The sequence below is a fragment of the Danio aesculapii genome, chromosome 13 (assembly GCF_903798145.1).
Source record: "Danio aesculapii chromosome 13, fDanAes4.1, whole genome shotgun sequence".
NCBI lineage: Eukaryota > Metazoa > Chordata > Actinopteri > Cypriniformes > Danionidae > Danio > Danio aesculapii.
This window is the reverse complement of record NC_079447.1, coordinates 49,673,046-49,693,719: the sequence shown is the minus strand read 5'-3', so window position 1 is coordinate 49,693,719 and position 20,674 is coordinate 49,673,046. Positions and strand designations below refer to the sequence as shown.

Genomic DNA, 20,674 nt, shown 5'->3' with positions numbered 1-20,674 from the left:
GTCAGAATTTGACGTCCCCAACATGAAAGCATAGATCCATCCTGCCTTGTATCAGCGGTTCAGGCTGCTGGTGGTGATGTAATGGTGGGGGGGATATTTTTTGGCACACTTTGGGCCCATTCATACCAACTGAGCATCGTGTCAATGCCACAGCCTACCTGAGTATTGTTGCTGACCATGTCCATCCCTTTATAACCACAGTATACCCATCTTCTGATGGCTACTTCCAGCAGGATAACGCGCCATGCCATAAAGCGTGAATCATCTCAGACTGGTTTCTTGAACATGACAATGAGTTCACTGTACTCAAATGGCCTCCACAGTCACCAGAACTCAATCAAATAGAGCACCTTTGGGATGTGGTGGAAGGGGGATTAACATCATGGATGTACAGCTGACAAATCTGCAGCAACTGCGTGATGCTATCATGTCAATATGGACCAAAATCTCTGAGGAATATTTCCAGTGCCTCGTTGAATCTATGTCATGAAGTATTAAGGCCGTTCTGAAGGCAAAAGGGGTCCAACCTAGTAAAGTGTACCTAATAAAGTGGCCGGTGAGTGTAAATGTGTGTAAAACTTGCCTTATGGTGCCATCTTCAGGCTGCTGACAGAACTACAAATGGCATTCTCTTGGCATTACAAGTGGTAAACATTTTGACAGGTAATTAGACTATTAGGATGTAAAGTGCAGACTAGTTATCTATTCAAACTGAGATAGTTTCTTGTATATAGATGATTTAAATAGGCTAAAATAATGAGTGAATACAATAATTAAACAGTGCTTTCACTGATAAACATAAAACACGAAACAGAAACAAACAATAAACTGATTCATGAACCAATTTATTACAAAAAACTCCAGGACAGAACTCTTAAACTGTAATCTAATGGCAAACACAATACAAAACCAGCTTTATATAGATGTAAGTCTGCTGCATTCAGAGATGAAACAGCTACAGCAATTGAAAACCAAAGTAAGATGACAAATATAAATCAAATGATGAAAAGTGTGGACAGGAAAGGGAGTAAACCTTGCATTCATGGAAAACGATGATAATAAAACATCAGGGGGATATGAATTATGCTTTAAGAAGAAAATATACCCCCAAAACAAAAACAATAAAGAGTACCAAGAGCTTTTTAACAACATCCTTCTGCATGTAACATCATCATCTGTGCTTCATACGTGAATCTCGACTCTCAAAACACCATTAATCGCCATACAATTCCAATACATACAGTAAATGGCCAACGGAAAACCCCAGACACACATGAACATCTAACAAGAGTTTGATTAAACACATTTGATAAGCTGAACTGCAGGTCTTCAGTGCTGCGTCGAAGAGCTTTGGTCTTGCACAAAGTATAGCTGAGGGCACTTGATCAATTTTTCCAGAGCGTGTGGAAGATATTTCCGTGCCTTGAGGATTTCACCGGGAGATTCACAAAAGCCATGTTCCAATTTCCTAAATACGTAGTGCTTCTGTCCGTCTATATAAATACAATAGTGCAATGCTTGTTAAAATATGAAATCCCTTGGCTATTCCATAACTTATGAAGATACAGAAAAATAAATCCGATAGAACTTCTTGTTTTGCAACTGCAACTTTTTACACATATACAGCAGAAGTAAAAAGCTTTGTTTTATTATTTGCGAGTATATCCTTTTCTCATATTCATCAAATTCACACACACAGAAATCTATAGGAACAATATTTGAAGTGCATCTGTACATGTCCGATAAGCATCCGATTTATAATAATAAACACCCTCCGTGGACATATTGGATTTCATATTTTGACAAATAAACAATAGGAAACAAGTACCAACGTGTTAAAATCAAACCCAGAACACTCAAATCACCCCAAAACACTTTGTTAGTTAAGAGTAAGCGTCTCCATTTGCACTCATCCCGCAGATTATATTGAAGTAATCACAAACCACACTGCAAAAACCTGTTCTTTCTGTCTTCTGAATTAGTTGGTCAATGAAATTAATAATATAGGGAAAACTACTGATCCAAACCGCACACTTAATAGAACAACCTTCAAGTAAATTGCATATAAAATGTACTTTTTGCATACAAAACTCCTACCGGCACACTTTTGAATTCAACCTCATCTCAGAAAGTACACTATTTAGGGTTCACAGATTCAGTGCAAGCATGGGAAATGAATAAGACCTGCACTGCCAGTGTCGCCTCTTGTTTTTCGTGTATACATCTAAAAATTAAGGGACTTTATTTGTATAAATGGACTTGCAAATAATTACCCTGAACGAGCGAAAGGGAATGTCAAGAAAAAAACGAAATATATATATATAATTGTTTGTAATATATATTAATAAAGGTGGCCAAACAGGGCTTTTAATAATTACAAGAATATTAGATAGAAGCTTCATAGTAAGGGAAACCACACCCAAATTATAACTTCGCAAAACATGAACGAGGGGTACGGATGTCAAAGGTATTGTCTTTGGTTCCGATCAGTACTGAAATTTTAGAAATCTCCATATGAGGGTTTTAAACACCTCTGATTGGGCATCATGTTCACATGTTTAACAGATATGACTGTGATTGGCTCTAATGAACGCTTTTTACTGAATGATTGCACAGATGTATAAACACTGGAGTGTTTGAAGTTACGTCTATCAGCTGATCCGTCATATATCGACTCATATATCTGCTCCAGTGTTTCAACCCTGCTGAAAAATCCAGCTTAAACCAGCCTAGGCTGGTTGGCTGGTTTTAGCTGGTTGACCAGCCTGGTTTTAGAGGGGTTTTGGCCATTTCCAGGCTGGTTTCCAGCCATTTCCAGCCTGGTCTTAGCTGGTTAGGCTGAAAAATAACCAGCTAAATCCAGCTAAAACCAGCTTGACCAGCCTGGTTTAAGCTGGACATAGCTGGGCTCCCAGCCTGGCTAGGCTGGTCAAGCTGGTTTTAGCTGGTCATTTTCCAGCCTGACCAGCTAAGACCAGGCTGGAAATGGCTGGAAACCAGCCTGGAAATGGCCAAAACCCCTCTAAAATCAGGCTGGTCGACCAGCTAAAACCAGCCAACAAGCCTAGGCTGGTTTAAGCTGTTTTTTTCAGTAGGGAATGAAAAGCATCACCGTCATACGTTGAGCGTGTGGACACAATTGCCAATTAGTACTGTTTAAAGGAACAGTTTACCCACAAAATTAACATTTACTTACCATTCACTGAACCTTAATTCATTTAAATGCAAAGGAAGATGATTTTGAAACATGTTGAAACCTAGAATCCACCAAGACTTCCACAGCAGGAAAAACAAATAGTATAGAAGTCAATGGTTACAACATTTTTCTAAAGAAGTTTTTCTGTGTTCAGAAGAAGAAAGAAACTCAAACAGGTCTGTGACCAGTTAAGGGCGAGTAAACGATGACTGAATTTTCAGTTTTAGGTAGTGTTGTCATGATAGTGCAAATTCGGAACCAATCGGAACAGAAATTTTAAACGCGTCCATTTCCCGTTAACATTGAAGCATGTTCTTAAACAGCGCAGATTTGCTATTGTGTTCACGTGCTTAACAGAAATTACTGCAATTGGCTGTGAATGTTATCAGTTCAACAAACTTCACTGATTTTTACCAAGTGAAAACGCAGATATAGGAACGCTGGATTGTTTCAATGCTGCGAATATCAGCTGATCCATCAGCAGATCGCTCATATGGCAGCTGATCTTTGTGGCTTTGAAATGCTTCAGTGTCCCTGTATCTGTGTTTACACTGTAAACATAGGTAAATTGTGGTGAACTGATGACCTTCATGGCCAATCACAGTCATTTCTGTTGAGCACGCAAACATAAATGGCAAATCGGTCGTGTTATAAACACTCCAATGTTAGCATGAAATGAACAGTTCGGTACTAACTGGTACCGAAATTCCAGTATCGTGACAACACAAGTTGTGGGTGAACCGTCCCTTTAAGAACCTGTACTGAATAGCACTCACATGTTATCGTTTTTTTTAAATTTCAGCACCGATTTCTACCGAAGTCTATACTTTTGACGTCCCTAACGAGTGATTAAAACAGGAACATCCATCAGAACATTTGTGTTGGGAAGTCTTTCTCACTCAGATTCATATTCAAGCGGAGCGGCCTCGTCGATCACCAGTTCCTCCTCACACGTAATGTCCTCCTCCATCGGGGAAAACCTCATGGCTGCGTGCACCTTCTTATGGCGCGAGAAGCTGGAGGAGTGAACGAAAGTCTTCCCGCACTGTTGGCATTGGTAGAGTTTGCCGGAAGCGTGCGTCTGCTGGTGCTGCTTAAGGTTGGACTGCCGGACGAAGGTCTTCTTGCAGACGTCGCAGGCGTATCGCTTATCGCTAGCGTGCATGTGCTCATGCCGGGAGAGGCTGGTGGTATGACTGAAGCGCTTGTCGCACATGCGGCAGGGGTACGGCCTCTCCTCATTAGGCAGGTACAGCCTTTTCTTTCCACGTTTGCTGTGCTTGTTTTTCTTGCACAGGGTGTAATAGTTGGGCTTGTCGCGGGAGCACAGCTTTAGACGGATCTTCAAATCCGACGACTTGTCTTTTCCATGCGTGTAGGAGTTCAGCAGCTGACGCACATGCGCAACTTGGTGCTTAGAGAGGCTGGCGGAGTGGCTGAAGACCCTGTCACACTGCGCACACTGGTATTGCTTCTCTTGTTCACCCATTCGTTTATTTGCGGCTGATGGGAAACTGTGCTGAGTCATGATGGGAGCTGGGGTCGGGGTGGGGTATAACGGCCTAGCGCTTTTATCCAAACCTTTTTTGTGAATTAGTCGATGCCGCGATAAACTGGAGCTGTGATTGAAGGTTTTGCCGCATGTGTTGCACGTGTGCAGTCTTTTGGTTTTGTGGCATTTCTTGTGTATCGCCAGAAGCCGCTTGCCGTTGCATCTGACCCCGCAGAGGTTGCACTGTAGAGCTTTTTTGCCGTCACATAACTTGCTGAAATCTTTCGAGGTAGCGAGTGACGGTCGGTCCGTGTGTGTGTGCAGATGGCGGGCGAGACTGGAGGAATGGCTGTAGCTCTTCCCACAAAAGTGGCAGTTGTAGGTTCTGGCCAGAGACACCTCCTTCTCCCAGGAGACGTCAGAAATATCCTCTTCTTCGCAGAGCTGGCTGTTCATCGTTTCTGTACTGTTGTTGAAGTCTAACTCGCTTCCTACTTCCTCCTCATGAGTGGCGATCAGTTCTGTATCGGCATCGTCACACTCGGGATACACAGATTCGTACGGGACAAAGAAGGTCTCGTCTGCATCCACCTTCACCATCTGATCGGAGGTGAAGCAGCCAGCCTCTTCCAGATCCTTCTTCACACAGGCTATGGTGAATTTGGAGCCCGCCTCGGCCCATTTGACCACATATTCGATGGGTTGGGTGTCCAGCTCCACTGTGATGAAATCTGCTCCTAAAGCATCCTGCTCTGAGCAGGTCAGCTCTGTTTCGATCTCTTCCATTAGGGCTGATCTTCAGGCCCCTTCTGTTGTTTTCTCACTAGGGTACAGGGGCCTACGCCAGACTTAATTTACACCTCGGCAAATCCTGGCAGGAAACAAAAAACAAAACCTTGAGTTTGATTAAACAGTACTACCAGCAATAACACACATGCATCAGACAACATTCATGTCTCGCCTGATGAGACACCATGTTAATCTAAATCTCTCCAAATGTCAGTATGAAATGTTCTTGTTGCAATTCATCGTTGAAGCTTTTATCATGTTATTATCACAATATTGACCTAAGCTGCAAAAAAATTAATAAAAAACACTTTAACAGGAATAACAAAAAAGATTTAGTGCACTACTTTATTGTATATACATGTTCAGATCAATATTACAATCAAATTAAACTGGAAAATGATTATAGAGTACAATAGATAACACTTCACAATGAAGTCTCATTAGTAAATGTTAGTTAAAGCATTAAAATTAGGGCTGCACAATATATCGTTTCAGCATCGATATCGCAATGTCCACAATAGTCACATCGCAGAATCTGCAATGTTGAGTTGGGATTTTCCACAGTTGATGGTGATTTGTGGATTCACTGGAAAATGTTTATCATTTGCATTTGTTTTTAAGGTCTATGAGCATTTCAAGCCAGTTTAAAACATTTAGTCAAGAAATTATAATGCTTTCAACTTTAAGAAAGATTAATTGTATTTATACGATGTAGACTATACAGTGATATTTTACATTTGTTTATTGTTATTTTGCCTGCTAGACTCCCAGAAACCCATAAAATCCTGTGCATTGTATTTGCATCTTTGCTCCACTGTATTTGTCAATGCCAGTGATTTAGCTTATTTTATTTCATGCAGATGCACTAAGCTACAAAATCATCCAAACTGATCTAAAATTATGAATTATTTCCAAATAGAGCCGTTCTTTTCATCTGGTGAAAGTATACTCAATATTGCCATAAATATGGCGGAAAAATTAAATATCGCAATGCCGTTTATCTAATATCGTGCAGCCCTAATTAAAATCATCAGAAAATGCCAGATTTGTTACAGTTACTATATTAATATTAGTTAAAATACAACTGAATTTTATGTTATTAACTACCTTAAATAAAATGAGTCTTAACTAATCAGATTACGACTGCAATTATAACGAATTATTAGGCATTAAGTACGCAAATAAAAATCGCCCAAGATTCAAGAGTTCACATTTAGATATTGTTTGACAACTGTTAGCAGGTTTGGCATGCTGTCCCGGGAGAGAACCCTGAGCTCGGAGATAGTTGAGCCCAGGGCTCCCGCCTAGTCCATAGAGCATGTGAGGGGAGTACGAGATCAGGCGGTTTTCGAGAGCTCCCGGTGGTAAAGGAGGAAAGGAGGAGAAAGGGTGGATGGGGGGTTTCTTCTGAAAAACGAAGATAAGGAAGTAGTTCTAGCTAGGCAACTTATAGTGAGTTGGATCAATCTGATTGGCTAACTAATGCATGTAGATGGGTGGCTAGCTGCAGTCAATCATATCACGTGCTCCTCTCGAAATTAGTTTGTGAAACTTCACTTAATAAAAAGCTTCTGCAGTTTTCAGCATGACTTTAGTTAAATTAACTAATGTTAATTATTGGAGCCATATTACACAGTGTTAATGAACAATAGCTCTTTAAAATAGTCAGATTTTTTATTAATATTTAAGCATAAATAAAACATAAAAATTTTTAAATATTAAAATAACCAATTAATTCATTTGGCGTTGCTCTGAACACCACTGCAAATACAATCTGAATATTCATGAGGAGCACTCAAGATATATTATGTTACATGATAAATATTTATTCAGTGTATTTTGAAGTGCCCACGATATTAATATTGCGCATGTTCATTATTATTATATATTGAAATATTGACATACGTCTATTCAAAAAGAAGTTTATTTAGAGATTCAGAAGTTTGAAACAGCTTGCTAGAGTGAAAAAAGTGGGTAAACAACTATAATCTACCACTACTTAAGTGCGAGGCTCAGCATTGATTTAGAAATCATTACCGGATCATTTCCTCCATTCAGTCCATTGAGGATAGACATACACCGGTGCAAACGTAAACACTGAAGAGCTGCTTTACAGTAGAAACTGAAGTGTAACTCTAACAGAAACCAACACTTTTCCTGTTTTTCCTAGTAAATGCTGTAATGCTTCTGGTTTAAAGGGATGGTTCACCCAAAAATGACATTTCTGTCATTGTTTACTCTCCGTTCACTACTTCCAAACCTGTTTGAGTTTCTTTCTGAGTCATAGCCATTGGTTACAAGACTATCTTCTATTGTTTTTAGAAGAAACTCTTATACGTTTATAAGCACTTCCGGTGTGTAAATGTTTTGGGTGAACTGCCCCCTTAAATCTAACCTACTGCACAAAATATTAATAATAAAATAAATGAATATTGACAGCTGTGCTGGATTGCAAAGCTTGTGCAAATATCCACATCCCTATGATCACAGACTGTTGTCTCATGGTAATTATGTAATTTCCTCACTAGTTTTGGATTCGTGTTTATTTTGCTATTGAGAAAGAAACGTGCAGCTCTTATTTACATGTTCATCTAACAGCATATTGCTTTTCAAGATTTTCTGCCATGAAGTGTGCTATTAGTAAATCAAAGCCTTTAATTCGCTTGTCAGATAATAAGTGATTTGTTGTGTAATGTTCTTGATATAATATTAATACATCAGTAGGTAGGTTACTTAAAAAAAATAAAACATGCAATCTGATTTCTGTGAGAAAATATAATCTAATATATTTCATCTTATATAATATAATATAATATAAACTTCGCCTTACATGGACATTTGTTTCTTTCTCCATGACTAGAGTATAATGAATACAACACATAATGTTCCACAACTCTGTCTCATACTCTCACTGGCCACTTTATTAGGTACACCTGTCCAACTGCTCGTTAACATAAATTTCTAACATGCTGCAGTTCAAACCGAGCAGCAGAAAGGGGAAGAAAGGTGATTTAAGAGACTTTGAACGTGGCATGGTTGTTGGTGCCAGACGGGCTGGTCTGAGTTTTAAAAACTACTGATCTACGGGGATTTTCACACACAACCATCTCTAGGGTTTACAGAGAATGGTCTGAAGAAGAGAAAATATCCAGTGAGCGGCAGTTCTGTGGGGGCAAATGCCTTGTTGATGCCAGAGGTCAGAGGAGAATGGCCAGACTGGTTCCAGCTGATAGAAAGGCAACAGTAACTCAAATAACCACTCGTTACAAACGAGGTCTGCAGAAGAGCATCTCCGAATGCACAACACGTCCAACCTTTAGGCAGATGGGCTACAGCAGCAGAACACCACACCGGGTGCCACTCCTGTCAGCTAAGAACAGGAAACGGAGGCTACAATTCACACAGGCTCACCAAAACTGGACAATAGAAGATTGGAGAAACGTTGCCTGGTCTGATGCGTCACAATTTCTGCTGCAACATTCAGATGGTAGGGTCAGAATTTTTTTCCGTCTACAACATGAAAGCATGGATCAATCCTGCCTTGAATCGACAGTTCAGGCTGGTGGTGGTGATTTTGAGCATCGTGTCAACGCCACAGCCTACCTGAGTATTGTTGCTGACCATGTCCATCCCTTCATGACCACAGTGTACCCATCTTCTGATGGCTACTTCCAGCAGCATAACATGCCATGTCATAAAGCGCAAATCATCTCAGACTGGTTTCTTGAACATGACAATGAGTTCACTGCACTCAAATGGCCTCCACAGTCACCAGAACTCAATCCAATAGAGCACCTTTGGGATGTGGTTGAGAGGGAAATTCGCATCATGGATGTGCAGCCGACAAATCTGCAGCAACTGCGTGATGCTATCATGTCAATATGGACCAGAATATCTGAGGAATATTTCCAGTATCTTGTTGAATCTATGCCACAAACAAAGGATTAAGGCGGTTCTGAATGCAAAGGGGGATCCAACACAGTACTAGTAAGGTGTACCTAATAAAGTGGCCAGTGAGTGTATATTTAGAGAAGGTTTTACGCTGACATTTACAGTTCTGAAGAGGTATTTACAGAACATTTTAAATAAGGAATAACTCTGACATTCAGAAAACATTTATGACATTCAAAGGAGCGTTCTGTAAAATAGGGAGAACGCCCTGACGAGTCACTCTGACATTTAGTGAACGTCCTAAACAAATCATCCCGACATTTGAACCGTCAAAAAGAATCACTTCGACATTAAGAAGCGGCTCTTTCGAATCGTTTAGCAGTTCGAGCAAACACTGTCAACCCCGCGACATTAAACATGTCGAAGAAGAGCAAAATGAAAGCGGGCGTTCGCGCCAGGGTATTTCCTCATCAGCAAAGTCTCGCCGATCTGGCATTTTCGATTGTGTACTATCGGCTTATTTAAAAACTCACCTACTCTGTAAAATTGTGATAAAGTAAATCCCAAACAATTCGCTTGGAACACCTACAATAAAGGGAAATGTGCGAAACAAAAGCGTTGCAACGGTAAACAGGAAACACAACTGTGCATTGACACGGTGCATTATGGGAAAGGATTAAATAGGGCTGCAAACCCTACTGTATTTTAGCTTTTAAGAGCATTTAATGTCGCTCGTGTGGAAAGTGTTCGACCTCAAGAACGTCTCGGGGTCTGGGTGCTAAAATGTAGACAGAAAACACTCTGACCTTCGGAACGGTACAGTCTGACTGTACACACACATTATAATGGCCAGGACTCGGTCGGTCGGCCCGCCATAAAACTGCACATACATCCAACATCACAGGCAGACGATCTAAGCGTAAATATCACACCGAGGCCCCCACACACATACACACACACACACACACAAATGAAACTGAATACGGTGTGTACAAGATGTACTTTCTGTAGCGCCGCCAGTTTTACAGAACCAGCTCGTACTTACTGTTGAACAAATATATAAATGACAAGCACTGAGCATTTGATGTATGCATGACAGAAGATCGACAATACCTGAGCCCATTCAGTGTTTAAAATCCCCGTTGACCGGTTAACATTACTGGTAATCAGCGATGCCTCTCTTGGAGCAATAACAGTACAATTGAGGTCAGAAAGAGCGTAATCTAATCTTCAGGTTTTATTAGTGAGGGAGGCTCAGAGAGTGACATATGGCCGGTGTGGCTGCATGATCTCAGATGCATTTAAATTCCTCAATCCAGACACTGTGAGAGCAGTGTAATAATATCACAGCGCGTCTTCCTGTCCCTGTGACTCACTTCGTTTGTTGATTAACCGAACGCGTCTGCTCCTCGCTCTCGTTACTCTACGCTAAGTCGGTGATATTGTATTGTAAAGTATTTACCAAGCATATAATGTGCTGTTTGGTCGTTGGAAATCGGTTCGGTTCTGCCGCACCTCTGTCAGATCATCGCAGATGTCGTCACGGATGTCACTTTTTTTCACAGCCTGGCGCGTCACCGCTGATGTTGATAACATGTGGATCGACTTCCGCATTCCATTGTGTAAACACTTGTTTTAGAAAACATTATTGAAAATTATATTATTTTTCCCCATTTATCAGTGAATATAGGCAATGTATTTTGGTGCATTTAAACAAAACAGATTTATTAAACATATATTTATTAAAAGAATATTTTAGTCACCAAACGTATTTAGAAATTGATAGATAATACAATTAAATTCAAGCAAAATATTGCAAAAAAAAATTACAACCTGCCAAATTTCTAATTTTTTTAATTTTTACTTCTCTTGATTTTTTCCTCTTTTATAAATTTGTATTTAATATTTTTCTATCACATATCAATTTTTGCGTAGTTGTTGGACCATTATCGTAAGTTATTTTGTTAGATAAGCTGCAGATTTGGCTTCAGTACTGACTAATTTAATGTATATGCACAAATATAATATTGTATAGCTTCCTATTAAAAATATGAATTATCTATCTATCTATCTATCTATCTATCTATCTATCTATCTATCTAATTTTGCATTAATGTATAGCAAAAAAGATGGGCAGCACGGTGGCGAAGTGGGTAACACAATCGCCTCACAGCAAGAAGGTCGCTGACTATGGACCACCTCTACCGCAGGTCCAAAAACATGCGGCATAGGTGAATTGGGTAAGCTTTACTATTCCATAGTGAATGAGTGTGTATGGATGTTTCCCAGTGATGGGTTGCAGCTGGAAGGGCATCCGCTGTGTAAAACATATGCTGAATAAATTGGCGGTTCATCCTTCTGTGGCGACCCCAGATTAATAAAGGGACTAAGCCAAAAAGAAAATGAATAAATGAATAGCAAAAAAGAATGTTTTTCTATAACAAATTGTAAACATGTTTTACAACGTGTACTAGAAATAAAGAAAATGTAAACAAAGTACAATAGATAAATAATAATAATAATAATAGTAAATTAAAGAGAACGTGATTATTTACTCATATATTTTTTACATTTACATGTTTTTTTATTTTAAAAAGATCTAATAAAAATATATAACAACAATTCTTGTTTTACATCTTATGTAAAATAAAACTTATAAAGATTAGTTTATTTCCCAGTACTGGCTTGCAGCTGGAAGGGCATCCGCTGCGTAAAACATGTGCTGGATAAATTGGTGGTTCATTCTGCTGTGACGACCCCAGATTAATAAAGGGACTAAGCTGAAAAGAAAATGAATGAATAAAGATTAGTTTAAAACCAGTAAAACACCTTTATTTTTAGACCTATCATTCGTCTTTAATAATGAATAACTATTAAAATGCCATTCTTTGTCCATTAGAAAAATACATTTAAATACAGTATAAGTCAGAATTATTAAACCCCCTTTGACATTTTTTTCTTTTTGAAATATTTCCCAAATGATGTTTAACAGAGCAAGGAAATTTTCACAGTATGTCTGATAATATTTTTTCTTCTGGAGAAAGTCTTATTTGCTTTATTTCGACTAGAATAAAAGCAGTTATTAATTTTTTTAGCCATTTTAAGGTCAAAATTATTAGCCCCTTTAAGCTATTTTTTTCGATAGTCTACAGAACAAACCATCGTAACGTGCCTAATTACCCTAACCTGCCTTTAAAGCTGTATAGAAGTGTCTTGAAAAATATCTAGTCAAATATTATTTACTGTCATCATGACAAAGATAAAATATATCAGTTGTTAGAAATGAGTTATTAAAACTATTAGGATTAGAAATGTGTTTAAAAAATCTGCTCTCCGTTAAACAGAAAATGGCGACAAAATAAACAGGGTAAATAATTTAGGGGGGGCTAATAATTCTGACAACTGTATATCTTATTATCACACAGAGTTGTAAGCAGAATAAACGAAGAAAAAACATGTCCTTTTGTACTATAACGGGTAATATAAACCAAATCAGCGAATAATTTTAGTAACTACTGCACAATTTATCGACTGTCCCGTTTCATCTTTACTATCCATACGCATTAATCTGGCCAGAAATCCTTTTGCTGTCGTAAAAAAACAGTCGCGATGTGCTTCGGTAAGGCTATCTAATTCCAAGAATATTTGACAAGCACAGTTTGCCCCGTCACCACACTTACTGTCCTTCTTTATATTATAAAACAGTAAATGGGTCACTTTGGTTTTAAGGATGAGAACCTTTTGTGAGCAGTTGGCAGTTCAGTGACCGCGCTCAACTTACTTTACGGCAAACAAGAGGAGCATCAGGTTGAACATTTGTCCATGCAGTGCTAGCAAGAGTTCTGTGAAGACACTGAACTATTAAACCATCTAATTGTGTTTTTTGAAAAGCGACTGCAAAGTTTAACCTCAAAATGAACTTAAGCTCAAGACGTTATAGTCCTTATTTGACGTTATTACCACTGACCTGCTAAATTAAAGCTCATTAAGGAACAGATTAACGTTACATTTGTTTTCCGACGTTTGCTTGCTAACAGTAGATGCGCAAAGCAGTTCTACCTAGTTAGTCATATCTTTAAATGTCTAATAGAGTTAAATAAGTGTACGAACGTCAAGAGATGGATAAAGACTCGTCAGGTTCGAGAAACCCTGGAGGATTCGGTCTGTTTGGCTCTGCTGGACCGCAGTATTCAAAGACAGAGCTCGCCGGAGTGCCACGTTAGTAAACCTCATTTTTACATACTAAACTACATACTAGTGTACATGGAAGCTTACACAAGTTTGCTGTTCTTAACAGTGACAGGCATGAGTCCAATCTCTCCATACCTTAACGTGGACCCCAGGTATCTCATACAGGTGAGGTAATAATAATACCTTTTATTCATAGACGGTTCATACGAATTGAGGTCGAGTTGGTTTTGACATGCTCCCTATTTTGTTTACCACTGTGCTTAAATTATTTGGTCTGAAATCACATGCAAGTATGACGTAAAAACAACATTCATTCATTCATTCATTTTCTTTTAGGCTTCCAGTGGTCTTAAACTCCACTCCTGGAGGGCCGCAGCTCTGCATAGTTTAGCTCCAACCTCCTCTAACTCACACCTGCTTAATAGTCTCTCTGGTAGTCTTGAACACCTTGATTAGTTGGATCAGCTGTGTTTGATTAGGGTTGGAGCAAAACTGTGCAGAACTGCGGCTCTCCAGGAATCCAGTTTGAGACCTATGGCTTAGTCCCTTTATTAATCTGGGGTCGCCACAGCGGAAAGAACCACCAACTTATCCAGCATATGTTTTACGCAGCAGATGCTCTTCCAGCTGCAACCCATCACTGGGAAACACCCATACACTCCCATTCACACGCATAGACTACGGGCAATTTTGCATACCCAATACACCTATATCACATGTCTTTAGACTTGTGGGGGAAACCAGAGCACCCGGAGGTAACCCACACCAGCATGGGAAGAAAATGCAAACTTCACACAGAAATGCCAACTGACCCAGACAAGGCTCAAACCGAGGTGAGTGGTACCCACTGTACCACTGTGCCGCCCTTCAAAACAACATTGGCACTATTTATTTTACTGAGCAATGATATATTTTGATAGTCGTTGGCTGCTAATATAATTTCACTATTTGGAAATTGCTAGGAGTAATTTTCTGAAATTATATCATCAAGGAGAAAGCCAGAATGTGTGAATATAAAACCAAGTTAAGCTCAATTTAACAGGACACACAAGATCAACATGCATGGAAATAAAATCCAGCAACAATAAATTTACAAGCAACAATATAAATCAAAATCACATTCATATCTACTGAGGTAAAGTTGGTTTTATATTTACACATTCAGACTTCTCGAACATTTAATATCAGAAAAGTATTGTTTGCAAATTCTAAACAGGGAAATCATATTAGCAGCCAGTGACTATCATAGTGCAGCATTGTTTACAGTCAATTAAATAGTGCTCATGTTGTTTTGAAGTCATACTTATATGCTATTTCAGATCAAATTTCAGATTGAATATTAAAAATAGCATGGTAAACATTACAGGGACAGTCTAAAGTTGGTTTTATGTGCCTTTTTAAATAAAACCGACTTCACTTCAATTTGATATTTTTACAGTAATTAGAAATTACTTAAAGTCACTTGTATGTGTGCCTGCCTAAAATGACCCGTCTTTAAATTAGATTATTTTATTATTATTATTCAAGAATAAACTTTAAAGGAGATTTAAAAATAGAAAGAGAGTCACTGTGACACATAGAACAGGAATGGTCTTACATTTTCATTTATTTACTTGGTTTTAAAGCACAAATAAACACAACAACAGTTGACCACTGTGCTGTACAACGAGATAGAAGGTAAAAAGAATATCAAATAGATAAATAATGACACCCTAATAAATACAAAACAAGAAATAATTGATGAGAGAAGTATTTATAAGGAGATTAAAGCAAGATTAAGGATAGGAAAATGTTGAATGCTTGATTTTGATTGGGTGATGAACATTGTAAGGTCTGTGATTGTTTTCAGGTAAACACAGATCCATATCACTGCACTAATTGAATTCAGTTATACCACAAACTACAATTCTTAAAAATGGTATCAAAACAAAATAGACGAATTTGGATGAGATGCAAAAGAAAATAGTTCTACACGCAAGAGCAGTTTGAGGACAGAAGCCCAGCAGAGGTCTTTAATACAGCATCTGACCAGCGTCTTTATGTGTTAAAAGGCACCTATTATGCAAACATCACTTTTATAAGGGGGTTTAAACAAAGTTGGGTGGCAACAGTGTGTGAATATAGCCAGCCTCTAATGGTAAAAATGTATTAATTGTATTTTTTTGATAATCCCACTTGATAAGAACAGTTTGCAGAAACACTTTGATTGACATTCTCCCATTGTACGTGTCATCAGAGGGGGGAAGCCCCGCCCACTAGTGACAATCTCTTCCTCATTAGCATAGGACATTAGTCTTTTTCTTGAATCTGCCACTAAGCTGACATAGGCATTTGTTGCTCCGCCCACTTTTAAAAAGAGCACACTCAAAAAAATTTGAATTTAAAGCGACAATCACCAAAATGGCGCATTTTGCCTCAAAGCTTAAAAAGGGCCAATTTAAAGAGTTATTAAGCATTATTAGTGTGCGATTTTTGAGCTGAAACTTCACATACACACTCTAGGGTCATCAGAGATTCAATTTTATATCTTGTAAAAAGGGCCATAATAGGTTCCCTTTAAACCATAGTGTAAGTGCAGTAACGCTGACCTGTTGAATTATTAGTAAATAATGCACACCCGAGATGTAACAGTATGACTTTAGATGTGCGTTGTTATAATTATTTTCGAATAATTAAATAGCTCATCATCAATCTTTCCTCATATTTGTATATATCTTGTGGAAGTGAACTTCATAGACAAGCAGCAACATCTAAAAGCTTGCGATCTCATGGAAGCCAAAAGCATCAACTGGCGTTAATTGTTGTTTAGTATTTAAGATTTAATGTATTGACTGTAATGTTCTCACAGGATACCGATGAGTTCATTTTACCCACTGGAGCAAATAAAACAAGAGGACGCTTTGAGTTGGCCTTCTTTACCATTGGAGGATGTTGCATCACAGGTATCTGCAAGCAAGCTCACCATATTTTGTTGTGTTTTTGGTGTCCACATCAAGATAATTTCACAAAGGTGATTTTATTATTTTATTTATCGAAAGCATATTAAATGCAGGTGTAATGTTAATGCTTCAAATAACCTTTTTAAAATATCGCTTAATATAACACATAATTTGGTAAATGTATTAATGCTGGGCAAAGATTATTCACATTCAAAGCAAAAGTTAGTTTTGAACTAATATATGTGTATTATATATTATCATATCAATATAAAACCATTTTTACCTCAATTTTATATCTTTACAGTAATTATATTTTCTAAATTATATATATATATATATATATATATATATATATATATATATATATATGTGTGTGTGTGTGTGTGTGTATATTGTTGTATGTATATGTATATATGTGTGTGTGTGTGTGTATATTGTTGTATGTATATGTATATATATATGTTTGTATGTAAATGTATGTATGTATATATATATATATATATATATATATATATATATATATATATATATATATATATATATGTATGTATATATATATATATATATATATATATATATATATATATATATATATATATATGTATATATATATATATATATATATATATATATATATATATATATATATATATATATATATATATATATATGTATGTATGTATGTATAAATAGAAACAAAACTATGCAAAACAATTTAGTGACATAGGTACATGTATATATTTAAGAAACAAGACTTACTCTGTCCTGTGCTTATTAAAATAACAATAAGTAGATCCTACAAAAAAGGTGATATTACTACACTTTATCAAATGAAATATACATTTTAATAAATGATTTTCACTTCCGCACGAAAACGTTTTGCTGGTTGATGCGTAGAGCATAGTGTTTTGAAGATCAGTAGTATAATCAGTTTCATATATAAACATAGTTTTTAATATGTTATCAATTTATTTTTGTTTTTAATATGCTTCTAAAGATTTTATTTTACTATTATTACACTAAATGGCATTTTAGAGGAGGTTATCTATAAAAGTAAAATGTAAAATGTATGATTAAAGCTGCATTACACTTTTGTTTTATGCTAAATAACCCTTTTCGTCTTATACCCCTATGTAGGCCAGTTGGGAAAATGCCTTAGTATTTGCTTTTAATCAATTTTATTTTTAATAGTTTATTTATTCACATTTTCTAGATTGAAAAAAAACAAATCCGAAACCTTATTTACATGACATTTACAGTCTTTGTATTTGCATGCAGGCGCCGTATGTGGGGCTGTGAATGGACTTAGAATGGGCTTGTCTGAAACTAGAAACATGGCTTGGTCCAAACCTCGAAATGTGCAGTAAGTATTGAGGCTGCATTAAATTGCAGTTACTGTTTGTAACAGTTCAAAACTTGATGTTTTATTACACAAACCATTTAACTGTCTCAAACAGAAGTCAAGAGTCAACTTATGAAAATGTAAGTAACTTAAATTAAACACAGTAGCATTTTAGTTGCCATTGCAAAATGACATTGCAATTTGTTTAATTTAATTTTACCAGGCAATTATAAGTTGGTACCATAATGTTAACTTTTTGGTTGTAATTATTATTAATGATGTTGTAATGATATTATAATTTCTTCAAATTATTGTTTTTTTTTTTTTGTTCACTAGACAATTATAAGTTGGAATCATAATGTCAACCTTTTGGTTGTATTTATTATATTTTAAATTAAAATGTTAAAGATTTAATTTTTCATTCAATATATATGAGATTAAAGATTTAAATTAAGAGATCAAAGCATAAGAAGTAAACATGATATTAAATGTTAAATTGTCATAATTTATATTTATTTATATGCAGTTGAAGTCAGAATTGTTAGCTCTCCTTTCATTTTTGTTTCTTTTTTAAATATTTCCCAAATGATGTTTAACAGAGCAAGGACATTTTCATAGCATTTCTTATCATATTTTTTCTTCTGGAGAAAGTCTTGTTTGTTTTATTTTGGCTAGAATAAAAGCAGTTTTTAATAAACCAATTTAAGGTCAATATTATTACCGGCCTTAAGCAATTTTTTTTTCTATAGAACAAACCATCATTATAAAATGACTTGCCTAATTACCCTAACCTGCCTAGTTAACCTAGTTAAGCCTTTAAATGTCACTTTAAGCTGAATACTAGTATCTTGAAGAATATCTAGTAAAATATTATGTGCTAGAAATAAAAATAAATCAATTATTAGAAATTAGTTATTAAAACTATTATGTTTAGAAAAGTGTTGAAAGAAATCTTCTTTCCGTTAAACAGAAAATAGGGAAAGACTATACAGGGTAGCTAATAATTCAGGAGGCCTAGTAATTCAGACTTCAATAAATAAATAAATATATATATATAATTTGCACCCCTTCATTCTTTTAGCAGACAGTTTAATAAAGTCACCAGCAGAGGGCAGTGTTCACCAAAGTATTTCCGATGCCATTAACTGTATTTCCTTGTGAAGGTGTCTTCTGGAAACATATGATAGGGATATTCCGTGATGTCAAAGGAAATATGATAACACAGATAAACCAGACTGAGCTCAGTAGCTTTGGGTTTTCTTGGGTTTTTCTTGGTTTGTTGTGCTGCACCACATTCCACTGTCACATGCACTTTTTTGTCAGTTTGTGGGTTTCATAAGCATTCGGGTTGTGACATCAAGCAGTGGAGAAGAAAACCGATCACAACAAACACTCAAAGATCAAGACTAATGATTGAGACTTCTGATATTACAACACTTGGTTAACCTTCTGTCAATGTTTTTGTATTTACAACTGTTATCAGGCCTGGATAAATCATTTGAGTCACAGTTTTCAGGTTCAAAATGTAACTTCATATTTTATTTATATATTTATTTGAAGCATTTGCATTTGTATTATTATTATTATTATTATTATTAAATTCTAAAATAAGTACTTCATGATAAGGGTTTCATTTGCCAGCTTTATGCCTCTACCATACTAGTATACTAAAAGTAAAACGCTTATTAGGTTATAATTTCCGTATTTACTAATACATTTTTACATGAGCTGGCATGATGTACAGTTCATTTATTCACTTATTAATTTTCCTTCAGCTTAGTCTCTATTTCAGAGGCCGCCACAGCGGAATGAACCGCCAACTTTTCCAGCATATGTTTTACACAGCAGTGCTCTTCCAGCTGCAACCCAGTATTGGGAAACACCCATACACACTCATTCTCTCACACACTCACTACGACCAATTTAGTTTCTTCATTTCACCTATAGCGCATGTCTTTGGACTGTGGGGGAAACACACGCTAACACGGGAGGAACGTGCAAACAGGTGGCAAGGTGTCTCAGGGGTTAGCACTGTCGCCTCACAGCAAGAAAGTTGGTGGTTTGAGTCCCGGCTGGGCCAGTTGGCATTTCTGTGTCGAGTTTGCATGTTCTCCTTGTGTTGGCGTGGGTTTCCTCAGGGTGCTCCAGTTTCCCCCACAGTCCAAACACATACGCTATAGGTAAATTGAAGAAACTAAATTGGCCGTAGTGTATAAGTGTGTGTGTATGATTGTGTATGGGTGTTTCCCAGTACTGGTTTGCAGCTGGAAGGGCATCCGCTGCATAAAACATATGCTGGAATAGTTGCCGGTTCATTCCACTGTGGCAACCTCAGATAAATAAGAGACAAAGCTAAAGGAAAATGAATGACTGAGTTCTAACTCTGATTGGCTGTTGTAATTTTCCCACATTTAGCATTTATTTTCCTCTCTGGTTTCACTTTTCTGCCGCTGCAGCCAATAGGGGAATTTATAGGGCAATTACTGAGGAGGCAGGGATAAAGATATTAAGGCTCCATCTGATTGATCAAATTTAGACAATGCATAAAATAAATGTCTTATCTCACATGTCTGCAATATGTATATTGCATTTACTATACTGTATATATATATATATATCTCTCTGCGAGCTGACTGTTCTTGCTGTCATGTACGGTGACCTTGAGTGTCTAGAAAGGCGCCTTTAAATAAATAATAATTATTCTAATTATTATTATCGCAATATAATTTTGCTATATGTTGTTCAGCCCTAATCAGAAGTGCATATTTTGTACAATTTGTGTTTCATTCTGATACATGTTGCTTAGTGTTGTCACAATACTGGACTTTCCAACT

At 36.9% G+C, this 20,674-nt stretch overlaps 2 protein-coding genes across 6 annotated transcripts in view; one reads left to right on the top strand and one right to left on the bottom strand.

The window, feature by feature from the left end:
* Positions 1-824: 824 nt before the first annotated feature.
* Positions 825-10,915, bottom strand: LOC130239595 (zinc finger protein 883). 4 transcript variants are annotated; one of them, XM_056470861.1, is made up of 2 exons: positions 10,831-10,915; positions 825-5,559 (listed from the first exon to the last, which is right to left on the bottom strand). In XM_056470861.1, exon 2 carries the CDS (start codon positions 5,472-5,474, stop codon positions 4,092-4,094), a length of 1,383 nt encoding a protein of 460 aa, XP_056326836.1. In that variant the 5' UTR covers positions 5,475-5,559; positions 10,831-10,915; the 3' UTR covers positions 825-4,091. The 4 variants fall into 4 exon arrangements, with proteins under 4 accessions (XP_056326836.1, XP_056326835.1, XP_056326838.1 ...); XM_056470860.1 differs by lacking the exon at positions 10,831-10,915 and adding an exon at positions 10,482-10,818; XM_056470863.1 differs by lacking the exon at positions 10,831-10,915 and adding an exon at positions 10,745-10,769.
* A 2,071-nt stretch (positions 10,916-12,986) lies between these two features.
* Positions 12,987-20,674, top strand: part of timm23b (translocase of inner mitochondrial membrane 23 homolog b (yeast)) — an 18,556-nt gene continuing 10,868 nt past the window's right edge. For both annotated transcript variants that reach the window (XM_056470366.1, XM_056470365.1), the window contains exons 1-4: positions 12,987-13,586; positions 13,666-13,724; positions 16,408-16,501; positions 17,777-17,861. In XM_056470366.1, coding sequence (XP_056326341.1) covers positions 13,487-13,586; positions 13,666-13,724; positions 16,408-16,501; positions 17,777-17,861 — 338 coding nt within the window. In that variant the 5' untranslated portion in view covers positions 12,987-13,486. The remainder of the gene's footprint in view (positions 13,587-13,665; positions 13,725-16,407; positions 16,502-17,776; positions 17,862-20,674) is intronic.